The sequence below is a fragment of the Patiria miniata genome, unplaced genomic scaffold, assembly GCF_015706575.1.
Source record: "Patiria miniata isolate m_02_andy unplaced genomic scaffold, ASM1570657v1 HiC_scaffold_25, whole genome shotgun sequence".
NCBI lineage: Eukaryota > Metazoa > Echinodermata > Asteroidea > Valvatida > Asterinidae > Patiria > Patiria miniata.
In genome coordinates this window covers 8,940,963-8,953,950 of record NW_024037064.1, presented here as the reverse complement: position 1 = coordinate 8,953,950, position 12,988 = coordinate 8,940,963, and the positions used below count along the sequence as shown (strand labels likewise).

General features: G+C 41.4%; 1 protein-coding gene across 1 annotated transcript; it reads right to left on the bottom strand.

The window, feature by feature from the left end:
• Positions 1 to 219: 219 nt before the first annotated feature.
• On the bottom strand, positions 220 to 11,446 carry LOC119732911 (transmembrane protein 192-like). Its single transcript, XM_038206494.1, has 6 exons — positions 11,266 to 11,446; positions 9,977 to 10,126; positions 8,061 to 8,313; positions 5,584 to 5,748; positions 3,705 to 3,813; positions 220 to 2,163 (listed from the first exon to the last, which is right to left on the bottom strand). The coding sequence occupies exons 1-6, from the start codon at positions 11,308 to 11,310 to the stop codon at positions 2,016 to 2,018; spliced, it is 870 nt and encodes a 289-aa protein (XP_038062422.1). The 5' UTR covers positions 11,311 to 11,446; the 3' UTR covers positions 220 to 2,015.
• Between the last annotated feature and the right edge of the window lie 1,542 nt (positions 11,447 to 12,988).

The following is a 12,988-nucleotide window of genomic DNA, read 5'->3' as shown; positions in this document are numbered from 1 at the left end:
ACTGTTTTGCAAGGGCAGAACATTTTATTCTCGGAACAAAAACGGAAAAGGTGAAAGTAAATACGGGGAAAATTGTGTTGCATAAGGCCCACCCGGTTTATATATTTTATGCATGGAACATTTCTACCTCAATGTTTTATGCATGCAATAAATTAATAACTTATTTTCATTACTGGTTAAAAACATAAAATTACAAACAAAATCTGACAGAACATTGTCCTCCGTGTAGTTGTACTACATAATTTATTTTATATTATTAACTCATATAAACACAAGTCACATAAATCACATTACAAGATTTGGACAAACAACTGCTTTTCCCAACGACAGACATGAAATCCTCAAAACACAAAACATTTGATGTAAAAGTTATATGGCTATACAAAAAGAAGTTAAGCTTATTTTTGAGCAGGCCCTACATATGTTTCAGCAAACTCTTGTTTTTTTTTTTTTTTTAAACCAAGCCAGTTAAATTACGAAATCTGTAAGTCTTTACATTCAATTCATTGTAATGCCACATCATACACAGTATGGCAGACATTAAACATCCAATACCGTTTTAACACACTGCAAGACTGCAGTGGTTTTTTTTTTTTTAAAGGATGCTACTACATTTACAACAAAAAAACCTAAAAGTTATAAAGGGCAAACTTTCAGCATGCATTTATATGGTTTTATGTAAACTAGTCCGGGTCCACTTTCTCATGTACTTTCATGTTACACGTGTAGGCAATAAGTCAAGTCTCCATACAAACGGCGAAAGTGGACTGTTTCGTTTCCATTACAACTACAACTTATTCTACAAACGTTTGAAAAGAATTGAAAAGAATTTTGTGCCCTCTGGCAACAGCTTTACTAGACTTACTTTGTCTTATTTTTATTACAGATGTTTCACAATTTTGTAGTTTTGTACATACAATATCAGGATATGAAGAGCCTTACATGTTCTACCCTCCATTCTCAATAATACCGCCTTTGTAGTTTTATTTTTGTTTTATTATCATTATTATTTTTTTTGAGGGCGACTCATTTTCCCAAACATCATTACTGTGAACAAACTGAGAAAACAAACACACGTTTTACTACTCCGGCGAAACCCTGTTCGGCATAATCTTTTACCTTTTATCAAAAATGGAAAGTCATCCAAATAATAAATCTGGAAAAAAATCAACACAGAAAACAAATGTCCAATTCGTTGCACTCTGCAAGGTTGGATCAAGCCTCCTGTCAAGTAATAGTGCCTTGGGTTTACGGTCCCAAATTCGTCAAAAATCCCAACAAATCCCAAATGTGGATTTAGAAAATTTCAGGGATGATACAGTTTAGAGCACCAAATAATTGATTCAACCCATTAATCCCTGTACTGCCCAAAACCGCCCTGCCTGTTGCCCCGCAAGACTGCAACACAGCGCATCAGGTTTAAAAGTCTGTCGGACTTTGTGCATTCAGCTATAAACACCAATGCATGAACAGCCACTTCTGAGACGATGAGAGCTCATATCCCATTGAAGGATGCCACAAGTTATATTCTGCTGCATTCGCTGACCACAGACTCTGAGGCAGTTCCGCCTTGAGACTTTTGACCTGATGGATCTTTCTGCACTGGGCAGGCTTGTCTTTTCAACAAGTGTTGCCCGTTGCTGTAGCAGGGTTTCTAGCCAAAATGCCCCGGAGGGTTAGGGTTATACCAGCCTAAGCCATCCTAGCACCTTACCGTTTCACCAATAAACCAAGAAGTAAATACAATGTAAAAAAATGTAAAACAAGTGCTAATGGTAAAAATAAGATTTACGAGGTTCAAGCTGATATACATGTATCATCTTGCTGAACCTAGTTGGTGTCGGTTCAAAGGGAAATATTGGCTTATTTTAGGCAGGATAATGGTCTGTTTCAATTAATGAACAAGGAAGTAAGTTAAAGTTTTTTCTCACATCATTTATAGTCGTACAATTCAACTTTTTAAGGTTTACCTTTCCAAATTCACTTAGCTGGGTTTTTTTTTGCCCTTCCGAGTTCTATACCTGCACGCTGCCCATTAATCGCCCGTCGTTTTGGAGCGCCCTCAACTTCAGGATGCGTTTGCTGAGATACTCCGTGTGGTGCTTCAGGTAGCGGATCATGTCCGCCTGTCGCTCCAGGAGTGCATCGACATACTGACTGTCCCTACAATCAACAACAGGATGCGCTTAACTGTGAGAGGCTAGAAGGTTTCTTAAGGATCCACATTTTTTTGTTTTTCTTTACTAATCCGCAGATGGCCCTGGGTCAATGCCTCATGAGTTCATAAGCTATAGTGGAATCCGGCGACCAGAATTAGAGGCTTTCACTATGGTGGTGTCATGCTCACGCGCATGCTGCACGCATATTAAACGACGAGGCGCACACGCATTTTGGCATTCCAATTGGTAGGAGCCCAAAGTGCATGTGTACTACCTGAGCGCCACCTTAGCAAGCCTGGTGCCAATGCAGAAAATAGCCGAGCTGGATTTGTCTATACATAACCGTAAACCTATAACCGTAAAGTTCGCATGACCGATTCTATTCTGAATGTGCACAACGCCATAGCAACTTTGCATGAGCATCAGGCGTCATTGGCAGTGTGTTCAAATGTCTCTCCCAGTGGTCTCACCTGAACCCTCCCTTCCGTACCATTGAGGGGGTACTTGTGCTCGAGTCCGTATCTAGCAATCAGGGCTGGGTTGCATGACAGCAATCATCTGCTCATTTTCAAAGCACATAGTGAGATCACTTACCATGGACCACAAAACTGACTACTAACCTATAACCTATATCTGGTAAGTGGGTATAGGGATGTATGACCTCAATCATCTGCTCTTCATGCTAATAGCTCATAGTGGGAATTGAACCCTGGACGAGACAAAATACTACCCTATAACCTATATCTGGCAAGTGGGTGCCAGGTTGCATGACCTCAATCATCTGCTGATCATGCTAATAGCTCATAGTGGGAATCGAACCCTGGACGAGACTATCTGACAAGTGGGTGCTGGGTTGCATGACCTCAATCATCTGCTCTTCATGCTCATAGAACATTGTGGGAATCGAACCCAGGACCATGATACGGAATGATATTAAACCTATACATGCATCTTGCAAGTGGGTGAGAGGAAGCCTGGTGACAATCAACTCGTCTTCAGGCTCATAGCGCATGTTGGGAATCGAACTCGGGACGAGATGAAATACTAACCTATTACCTACATCTGGCAACTGGGTGCTGGGTTGCATGACAACAATCATCCGCTCTTCATCGATCATCCTCATAGCTCATAGTTGGACTTGAACCCAGGACCCCGATATGGAATACTTAAACCTTTCACCTACATCTAGTGGGTGCTGGGTTGCATGACAGCAATCACCTGCTCTTCATGCTAATAGTGCATGGTAGTAATTGAACACAGGACAATGATATGGGATACCAACCTATAATGTATATCTGGCAAGTGGGTGCTGGGTTGCATGACGGCAATCATCTGCTCTTCATGGTAATAGTGCATGGTAGGAATCGAACCCAGGACAATGATATGGGATACCATAGAGAAAATGTGTCCTTTCTCTATGGGGAGACTAACCTATAACCTATTTCTGGCAAGTGGGTGCTGGGTTGCATGACGGCAATCATCTGCTATTCATGGTAATAGCGCATGGTAGGAATTGAACCCAGGACAATGATATGGGATACTAACCTATAACCTATATCTGGCAAGTGGGTGCTGGGTTGCATGACGGCAATCATCTGCTCTTCATGTTCAGCGTCCGGTGGGAGTTTTGCTTTGTTGAACTTGCAAACTAACACTGCCAAAGCACACACCAAAAGAGTAACAGTGATTAGTATATCGTCAAAATAGTCAACAACTTGCCAAATTGGCGCATCTAGTGGCAGAGAAGCCCAGTTCCAAGATTTCATCAATTTCTTTTTAAACAATTTACATTGGTTTTCATGATTTTCGTCCTTTTTAATTTACATGTTTTAATGAGTATGCTTGATGCTTGTTGGGGCAACAAAACAAACAACACTGAACCAAGTACCCACTATTTTTGGTTGAGTACAGGACGTCTAGTATTACTTTGTGGTGTCACTGACAAAATAACAACAGATTGTTGATTGGGGAAAGTGCTTCTCCTCGCCTTCCTGGGATTATAACTACCCTTGAATCATCAAATATTGTGAGAACGTCTTCACGGATAACTCCACTCAAAGTAAAAAACAGACGAGGGTGTTCAAGTCAATCACCAAAAACATGTCTTCCCTTGTCTCGGTTCATAAAATGTTCCCAAGTATCCTTCCCAAACCTTCTTTTCATCTGTTGATTGTTTTCTATAATTTGTGGGAGGGTCTAAAAGAACGGGGGGAGGAGCAGAATGGCATTGAAATGTCTGATAAATCTTCATCAGCATTAGAAAGCCATTAGCCTCATTCCAAACTTTTGGCCACTGGTATCAAATGAGGGGAATAATCGTCATAGCGATTTTTTGGCAAGGTATACACCTCCAGAGTTGGGAAATATGTGATAGCATTGCAGCGGTGGCAGCTTTTTGGGTGTTTTCACCATTTTTTTCAAAATGTCCATCAAAATGCTTGTAACCCCTCTAAAGGCAGTATACCTTGTGCATGTGCGCAATAATCATTTATGCCCTGGTTTGATACTGACTAAACCCCCAGGCTGATGGCCTATAGGGGGTACTTGTCAATAATGCGAACGACTTACTGGTAGGATTTTGTCATTGCTAGGGCCCATCTCAATTCATATTCAGGACGAGTTCCGGACAGGTTGCGGGTAGAATCATTCACTTTGTCCATAAGAAGCTCTGACTTTGTCCCGGACATGTTCCGGGTAAATTTTCATTAGCAACTGCTTGACTCATCAGTACTGATAACTTCATTGTGGGAAGATTCGGGAAAGTTTTTCAGAATCCTGCAACTTATATCCGATACAATCTCCGGAACTTGTCCGGAACTCGTCCCAGATATGAATTGAGACGCGCCCTTACTTGCTCCTGGCATGTTCCCCGACATGTTCCGGGAAAATTTTCATTAGCAACTGCTTGACTCATCAGTAATGATAACTTCACTGCAGGAAGATTGCGGGGGAAGTTGTTCAAAATCCTGCAACTTATATTCGATACAATGTCCGGAACTTGTCCGGAACTCGTCTCGGATTTGAATTGAGACGCGCCCTTACTTGCTCCTGACATGTCCCTGGCATGTTCCGGGGAAATTTTCATTAGCAACTGCTTGACTCATCAATACTGATAACTTCACTGCAGGAAGATTGCGGGGAAGTTGTTCAGAATCCTGCAATTTCTTACATCCGATACAATGTCCGGAACTTGTCCGGAACTCGTCCCAGATATGAATTGAGACGAGCCCTTACTTGCTCCTGGCATGTCCCTGGCATGTTCCGGGGAAATTTTCATTAGCGACTGCTTGACTCATTAGTACTGAAAACTTCACTGCAGGAAGATTGTGGGGAAGTTGTTCAGAATCCTGCAACTTATAAACCAATACAATGTCCGGAACTTGTCCGGAACTCGTCCCGGATTTGAATTGAGACGAGCCCTTACTTGCGTATCTGCCACAGCAGAACAGGGCTATTATTGACTCGATGCCGATGATCATTTCTTGATAGTTGACGCCGTGAATTGAAGTCGTCCCAACTGGCCTAATGATGTTCATCTGGGTCATGATCGTGTAACGTAACATGACGACAACCAACATGGTAGCATTACCTGCAAGACATATATGAAAATATTCAAACCCATAAAATGTGATTAAAGAGCGAGGATCAGGAGAATCGTGATAAATCGATTAACCCTAACTCCCTAGGGGGTGTGCAAAATCGTATTGAAATTGGAGATTTAAAGAGGTTGTGGAATGCTCGAAGACATTTCTGTCATTTTTTGGGAATATGCAGCCTAAGGTGTGATGAAACAAAAATGACTATTGTTTCTGTCATGAAATGAGTACAAAGGGTACTTTTGAGAGCTATTTTTCAGGTCCTGTTTCGACCCAAACGTGCAATTTGTGTAAAAGTCGTCGTTGCGGGCAGCAAACATAACACAGTAAATTGTGACGTAATAAACAGGACTCGTTTATGCTACTCTGCATCGGGAGTCCTGTTTATTACGTCACGATTTACTGTTTTTTTGTTTGCTGCCCGCAACGACGACTTTTACACAAATTGCACGTTCGGGTCGAAACAGGCATGACAGGACTTGAAAAACAGCTCTCAAAAGTACCTTTTGTACTCATTTTATGACAGAAACAATAGTCGTTTTTATTTCATCACACCTTAGGCTACATATACCCGAAAAATGACGGAAATGTCTTCGAGCAATCCACAACCTCTTTAACCCTTACTCTCTGAGGGTAGTTTACTGCATGTCAGTTGGTTATGCCAATGCCCTCCAGCTGCAGTTTATTGGCAGATAAGTTTTATTTAACAGTGAAGGCTCCAATTGGCAGGAGTTGGAGGCCCTGGAGGGTGCCTGATACTGACCAGCTGGGGGCACTCACTTTGTTATCAGAGGACTCTCATTGTTCTCTGTGGCATGTATTGGAGTGCCTGTCCAGTTACCCTTGAAATGACATGGCAGATATTGGAGGGCCATGCAAAAAACATAGGAGATTTTCTTGAGGCACATATTGGCATGCGTTGGAGGGTCTAGTAGGGTAAGGGTTAAGGAATGACTTCTACAAACATGGCGTCAGAAGCGTATTCGACTTCAACTTGAAGACTGTTTGGGCAACTGTCTACATGTCGTCAATGACCTGACCCTGCGATCGCACTCTGCATGTACATGGACTCACATACGCATATGGCAGCTGTACTTTGTACAACTAGTTTTAACCCTAACTCCCTATGCCTTTTTGCTAGGATGTAGCCTCAATCCTGCAAAATCCTCCAATTGGCCTCATGGAAAAATAGCATATAGCCTCAATCCTGCAAATTCCTCCGTTATTTCTTGAATATGGTCCATGGAGGGTGACCACTGCCTGAATCCTGCAAAATCCTCCGGCTATGACTGTCAATAGGTTGAGGCAGAGGCAGTGACATCCTGGAGCAGTGCGGATGATGTCAAGTATAATCAAGGACTAAATTTATGCACGGCTGAGCATAAACAACACAAGGTCCGGCCCAAGACCTTGACACAGTGCATACTCCGAAATCAGCAACGCACTTTTGCCATGTAACCTCAATCCTGCAAATTCCTCCAATTTGCAAAAAGGATTTTGGAGGATTCAGGGCAGTTAGGGTTAATCAGGCGTTGTAGAAATCAAATAATGAGTGTTTCACATTCGTGCCATTTACTTCATTCAGTGACAAATGAAATGTTCCACTCCACTCGGCTTCACCTCCCGGCATGGAACATTCCATCTGTCACCTTGTAAAATTATTCTTACCATTGCACCAACAAACATTCATAATTTGTACACTGCTGCACCAATGAGTTTTAATCTTAATTGCAATTTCTACAATATAATTTATGACTCATGAAGTTGATACACTAGTGACATCACACATAAATACACAGGTGTTTTAAAGGGAATGTGCAACATTTGCTTTTGCTGCAATTTTCAGAAATAAATGGATTTGGAGGATTAGTATGTTATAGCAAATATTGCTAAAATGACTTGTTTCACCTTTTGGGCTTGTAGATGCTGGGAAAAAAAACAAGAAAACCGATCGTATTCTTGTATAGTCTGGTTCCCTGACCCCACTTAAGATGAAACAGAGCAATTTATAGACTTTGAGGAAATGTAAAGTCAGAGAATCACAGGTGTGTAATAAATTGCAAAGAAAATGCGGAACAACTAAAGAAGAAAAATTAGGAGCAGTTTTTGAAAAAAGACTGACCTTAAAATGTCAGCACACCAGAAACCACAATTTTACAGGATGCTTTAAACTGTCATCCCCTACAATCCATTAAGGTATGTTGTGATAATTTGATAATTTTGTTTTTTGATGTTTGCAAAGGTTGTATCTTCCCTTTAAAGTGAAATATTCATTCCAAACATTTCAAAGATTTGGGCAAGTTACCGAGCGAAAACATAAACTCGGCCGTTCTGCGCAGGTATCTGGTCTTCTGTGTGAAGTCTAGGTACCCGTGTCGTCTCAGCAGTGTGTGCTTGTACTGGAGGTATCGGTCAGCAACCAGAAGGAGCAGCCAGACACATGGCTGGCTGAATGCAATGTAGGTAAAGGATTCCTCCAACTGTACCTCCGTCGAATTGTGGCTGATTTTGGGTTCGATTCCGTAGGGCAGGACGACGGACGCAGATAAGTAAACAATCTGTGGTAGTAAGGGGAAAAAAAAAGATAATTGCAGTTTGTATTGTGAAACTTGCAATTTAACCCTTACCCTACTAGACCCTCCAACGCATGCCAATATGTGCCTCAAGAAAATCTCCTATGTTTTTTGCATGGCCCTCCAATATCTGCCATGTCATTTCAAGGGTAACTGGACAGGCACTCCAATACATGCCACAGAGAACAATGAGAGTCCTCTGATAACAAAGTGAGTGCCCCCAGCTGGTCAGTATCAGGCACCCTCCAGGGCCTCCAACTCCTGCCAATTGGAGCCTTCACAGTCAAGATAGTTTATCCTCCAATTAACTGCAGCTGGAGGGCATTGGCATAACCAACTGACATGCAGTAAACTACCCTCAGAGAGTAAGGGTTAAAGGGAATATACATCATTTGCTTTTGCTGTAATTTTCAGAAATGGATGGAATTGGGGGGTTGGAAATATATAGCAAATATAGTTACACTGACTTTTTTGAGGTTTTGGGTTCGAAAATGCTATAAAAACCAAGAAAAACAATCATTTTCCTGTAGTCTGGTTCCCTGACTCCATTTAAGAAGAAACAGAGCAGTTTACATATATTGGGGAATTGTAAGGTCAGGGAACCAGTCTAGCTGGCTTGTACCCTTTCATAGGTGTGTAATCGATTGCAAACAAGTGCGATGGTCAACTGGGGCCAGTATTTGAAAAAAGCCAGTTTTTTCCAACGCTGATCGGCCGATCAGCGTTGGAAATTGATACAAAAATACCACTTTTCTTAAAATTGACAGTATACCAGGTGCCATGATTTTACAGGATGCTTTACATTGTCATTCACTAACAGTCCAGCAAGGTATTTCAAAATGATTTGGTAGTTTTATTTTTTGATGTTTGCAAATGTTGTATTTTCCCCTTAAATTTCACACAAAAACCTAATCATTTTCAACAAACACAACAACAGAAGTATCTGACTTGGTTCATTTGTAATCAGTGCAAAAAGACATTGACTGAAGCTGGACGTGAAGTTTTGACCGCTGAAGTACCTCACTGGCGCTGTACCAACTGAGCTACATGTGTTCTGCCATAGATGTTGACCCTTTCTGAGGGGGCATCAACACTACACAAACAATGAATGTTTATGATTGCAATGGTATGAATAATTTCAAAAAGTGACAGATAGAAGATAATGTTCCGAAGGTGAAGCATTCATTGTTTTTTTTTTTAATACAGCAGCTGTCATCTAATTGGTCAGTAGTTGATCACACGTCCCAACCAACATTCACAGATGTGTACAATCATAAACAAAATGTGGACTAATAGTCAAGTTCACTATGTCCAGATATTGAACTTCGTTAACTTTTTTGGGAGATTTGCAAACCTATACATTTTTGGAATCTGTGTGGTATAGGCAATCAGAAAACCGATGTTTACAATTTATAACTAAATGTGGTAAATCGGAGGCAGCATTTGAAAAGAAAAAAACCTTTTTGTGTCGGCCAACCATCGTTGGATATGGATACAAAACTTGCACTTTTCTTGAAAATGACAGCACACCCGGTGCCATGATTTCACGGGATGCTGAAGACTATCATTCAAGTAACGTATTTCATAATAGTTTTTTTTTTTTTTTTTTTGATGTTTGCAAATTATGTATATTTAAGTTCCAACTTACAATTAATATCATTTGGCAAACCGCCACCCATACGGTGTTGCATTGCTTATAATTTGGCTCCTCCTCTGCCTGTAGATGCTGTGTTATCAACAGTTCATCTTCTTCAGGAGACTGTACAATGCTCGGCTCACGCTCGTTGAAGAAAAACCCCTGTAGATAAAGACAATGACAGCCTTCTTTGAATAGAAAAAAAACAACGTCGATACACCAAGGCCGCCAGTGGATATTTGGCCAGCACCATTTTCGAGCGAACCGAAAAATCATCGCTGGATCAGATGCGTGCACGTTTCAAGTGTCAGGTTGGCTCAGCGCGGAAAGGGCATATTTTTCATCATTTTAGCAAAAAAAAGACAAAATCCAGCGATGTTTGTTCTGTGCATATTACGTGAGTATGTCATGAGATGTAGAACGGAGTTTGGGGGCAAACTGTGCAGCGGTTCTGTGGGAAATGTTTGCATTTTGATGGACGTTTTTGTACTTAATTAGTGTTTTGACTTAGTGCTGAAAACGATTTTGCGGGGTTCTTAATCTATGACTAGTATGAGGCTCCACTACGCATGCTACGTGGAGCCTCATGTCATAGTTCTAGGTAGCTCTACTGAGTGGAGCGCTGAATTACGGGTACCCCTCCATACTAGCGCTCCACCGATTCACCATACTTTGGTAGCACCATCACAGTAGCATAGTGAAAAACCCACGCGAGGACAAAAAGACCCCAAAAAACCGGTAAAGAGATTACAAATGAGAGAGACAGTTATCCTGGATGGATCTATACATTCTTGACATTCCATGAGACCCCTTATATTGTTCCCAAACAGCGAACATTTTGGAAAAAAACAGGAAAATAGTCTGAAAACTTACAGTTCAATGTGTTTGCATGGAGGTTCAGTTCTTGAATTAGCTTGTCGCTGAGGGCGTCTGACAAGACGTCACCGTCGTTGCTCGATCGCGAAGAAAAACAAGTCGCGCTTTATCAGCGACTGTTTCGTGTAATAATACGTGCTCCGATCCGCGCCGCGCCGTACGTCTGTATGGGCTTTGAACACACCCAAGGTGTCGGGGTATTCTGCAATTACTCCCCGAGTTGACTCTAGTTGGCAAATGGTCGAGCTGACTGTACCCCCCCCCCCCCCCTCCCCCATCTGCACTGGTACTCGTACTCTGCACCACTGCATGCACTGGCGCCCGCGGCGCGGCCGGCCACTGCACCATGTGCACTGGCATGCAAAACCACAACACTCACTATTCTTTTAGGCCTAAAGCAAAGGTTGAAAAAAACATGTATTCACCCCTTCTTGTCTCCCACCGTTCCTTCCATCTCCAAGGCTGACCATTCTGGTGAATTCACCACAAACTTCAAAGCCGACGTCAGGTTTGAGAGCAAAATTGGATTAAATCCACCAACCGGACGAAAAATTTATCATGTTTGTCATGTGCCTCGGACGTCTGGCATCTGATCTCCGCTCATAAATTGGCATGCGTTTCTTTTACATACGGCGGAACCAGACTACAAATGGGGAAAGTAGGCAATGCTATTTCATGTTTGTCCGTGATCAAAACAGTCTGACCGTGGTCAGACGTAAAAAAAAAAAAAAAAAAAAAAAGAACATCCAACAATTTGTTTTAAAATCAAATCAAACAAAAATCATAACAGCCCACCAAAAAACTTGAATACATTTTGTGGTCGATAATTCGGTGGCAGTTTTTATTTAACATATATATTATCTAACATGAAATAGTTCAGATTGTTAATTGCTCGGCCGTTTCTGTCACTCCGTCCGTCGGTCGGGTTGTCTGTTTGTTGAGCTACACATTTCTGTTTAAGTGCGTATGCACACGAACTTTGTTGGCAAACGTTTTTGAATTGCTTTGCGTGAAGAAAAAACTGCGCGCACAGCTCATTATTTATTCATCTATGCGCGTAGGCCTATAAAACTTTAGCTGTCACATTTTACCATTGATCTCCATCATTTATTAACCTAACCACCAGGCGAAGGGTGTGCTCAGTTTCCCATTATTCATTTCATTCCTCTGCCACTAGCACTGGCCTACCTTGCAGACGTTTTTGCATTGGGTAAAATTAAAATTTACCGTGCGCACAGCTCATTATTTATTCATCATTGCGCGTTTAAAATGTCATGGTTTCCAATGAAACTTTAGCTGTCACATTGTACCATTGATCTTTATTTATCTACCATTAAACGACGGTGTACTTTTTATCAAATTCCTTTTTATTTCTCCGCCCGATACTGTGGACGTACACTTGGCAGACGTGTTTGCATTGTTTGCGTAAAATCGCGCGCACGGCCGGCTCATTATTTATTCATCATTGCGCGTACAAAAATATCATGGCCAATGAAACTTAAGCTGTCATTTTTACCATTAATCTCCATTATTTATTTACCTAACCACAAAAGCGAAGGGTGTTCTTTTCTCATCATTTTTCTACCAATGTACGTAGCCCTTATTGGCAGACGTTTTTACATTGTGCGCGTTTACGCGCACAGCTCATTATTTATTCATCATTGCGCGTACAAAAATATCATGGCCAATGAAACTTAAGCTGTCATTTTTACCATTAATCTCTATTATTTATTTACATAACCACCAAACGAAGGGTGTGCTTTTCTCATCATTTCTCTGCCAATGCACGTAGCCCTAATTGGCAGACGTTTTTGCACTGTGCGCGTAAAATCGCGCGCACAGCTCATTATTTTTTTCATCATTGTGCGTATGAAATTGAAACTTTAGCAGTCACGTAAATTAAATGTTACCATTTATCTCCAAAACACCAAATGAAGGGTGTTTTGTCATTTTCATTTCATTTCTCTGTAGGCCTATTGGCAGACGTTTTGCATTTTTGCGTGTAAAAAAAAACCCGCGCGTAGCCGCGTACAGCCAAGCTTTTTTTGTACTCATTGCGCGTATTGTCATGCTTTCCATGTAATTAGCTGCCACCACATGACATGCGGTGTGCTTTCTTCACTTTCAATGAAAGTGAAAGAATGAAAG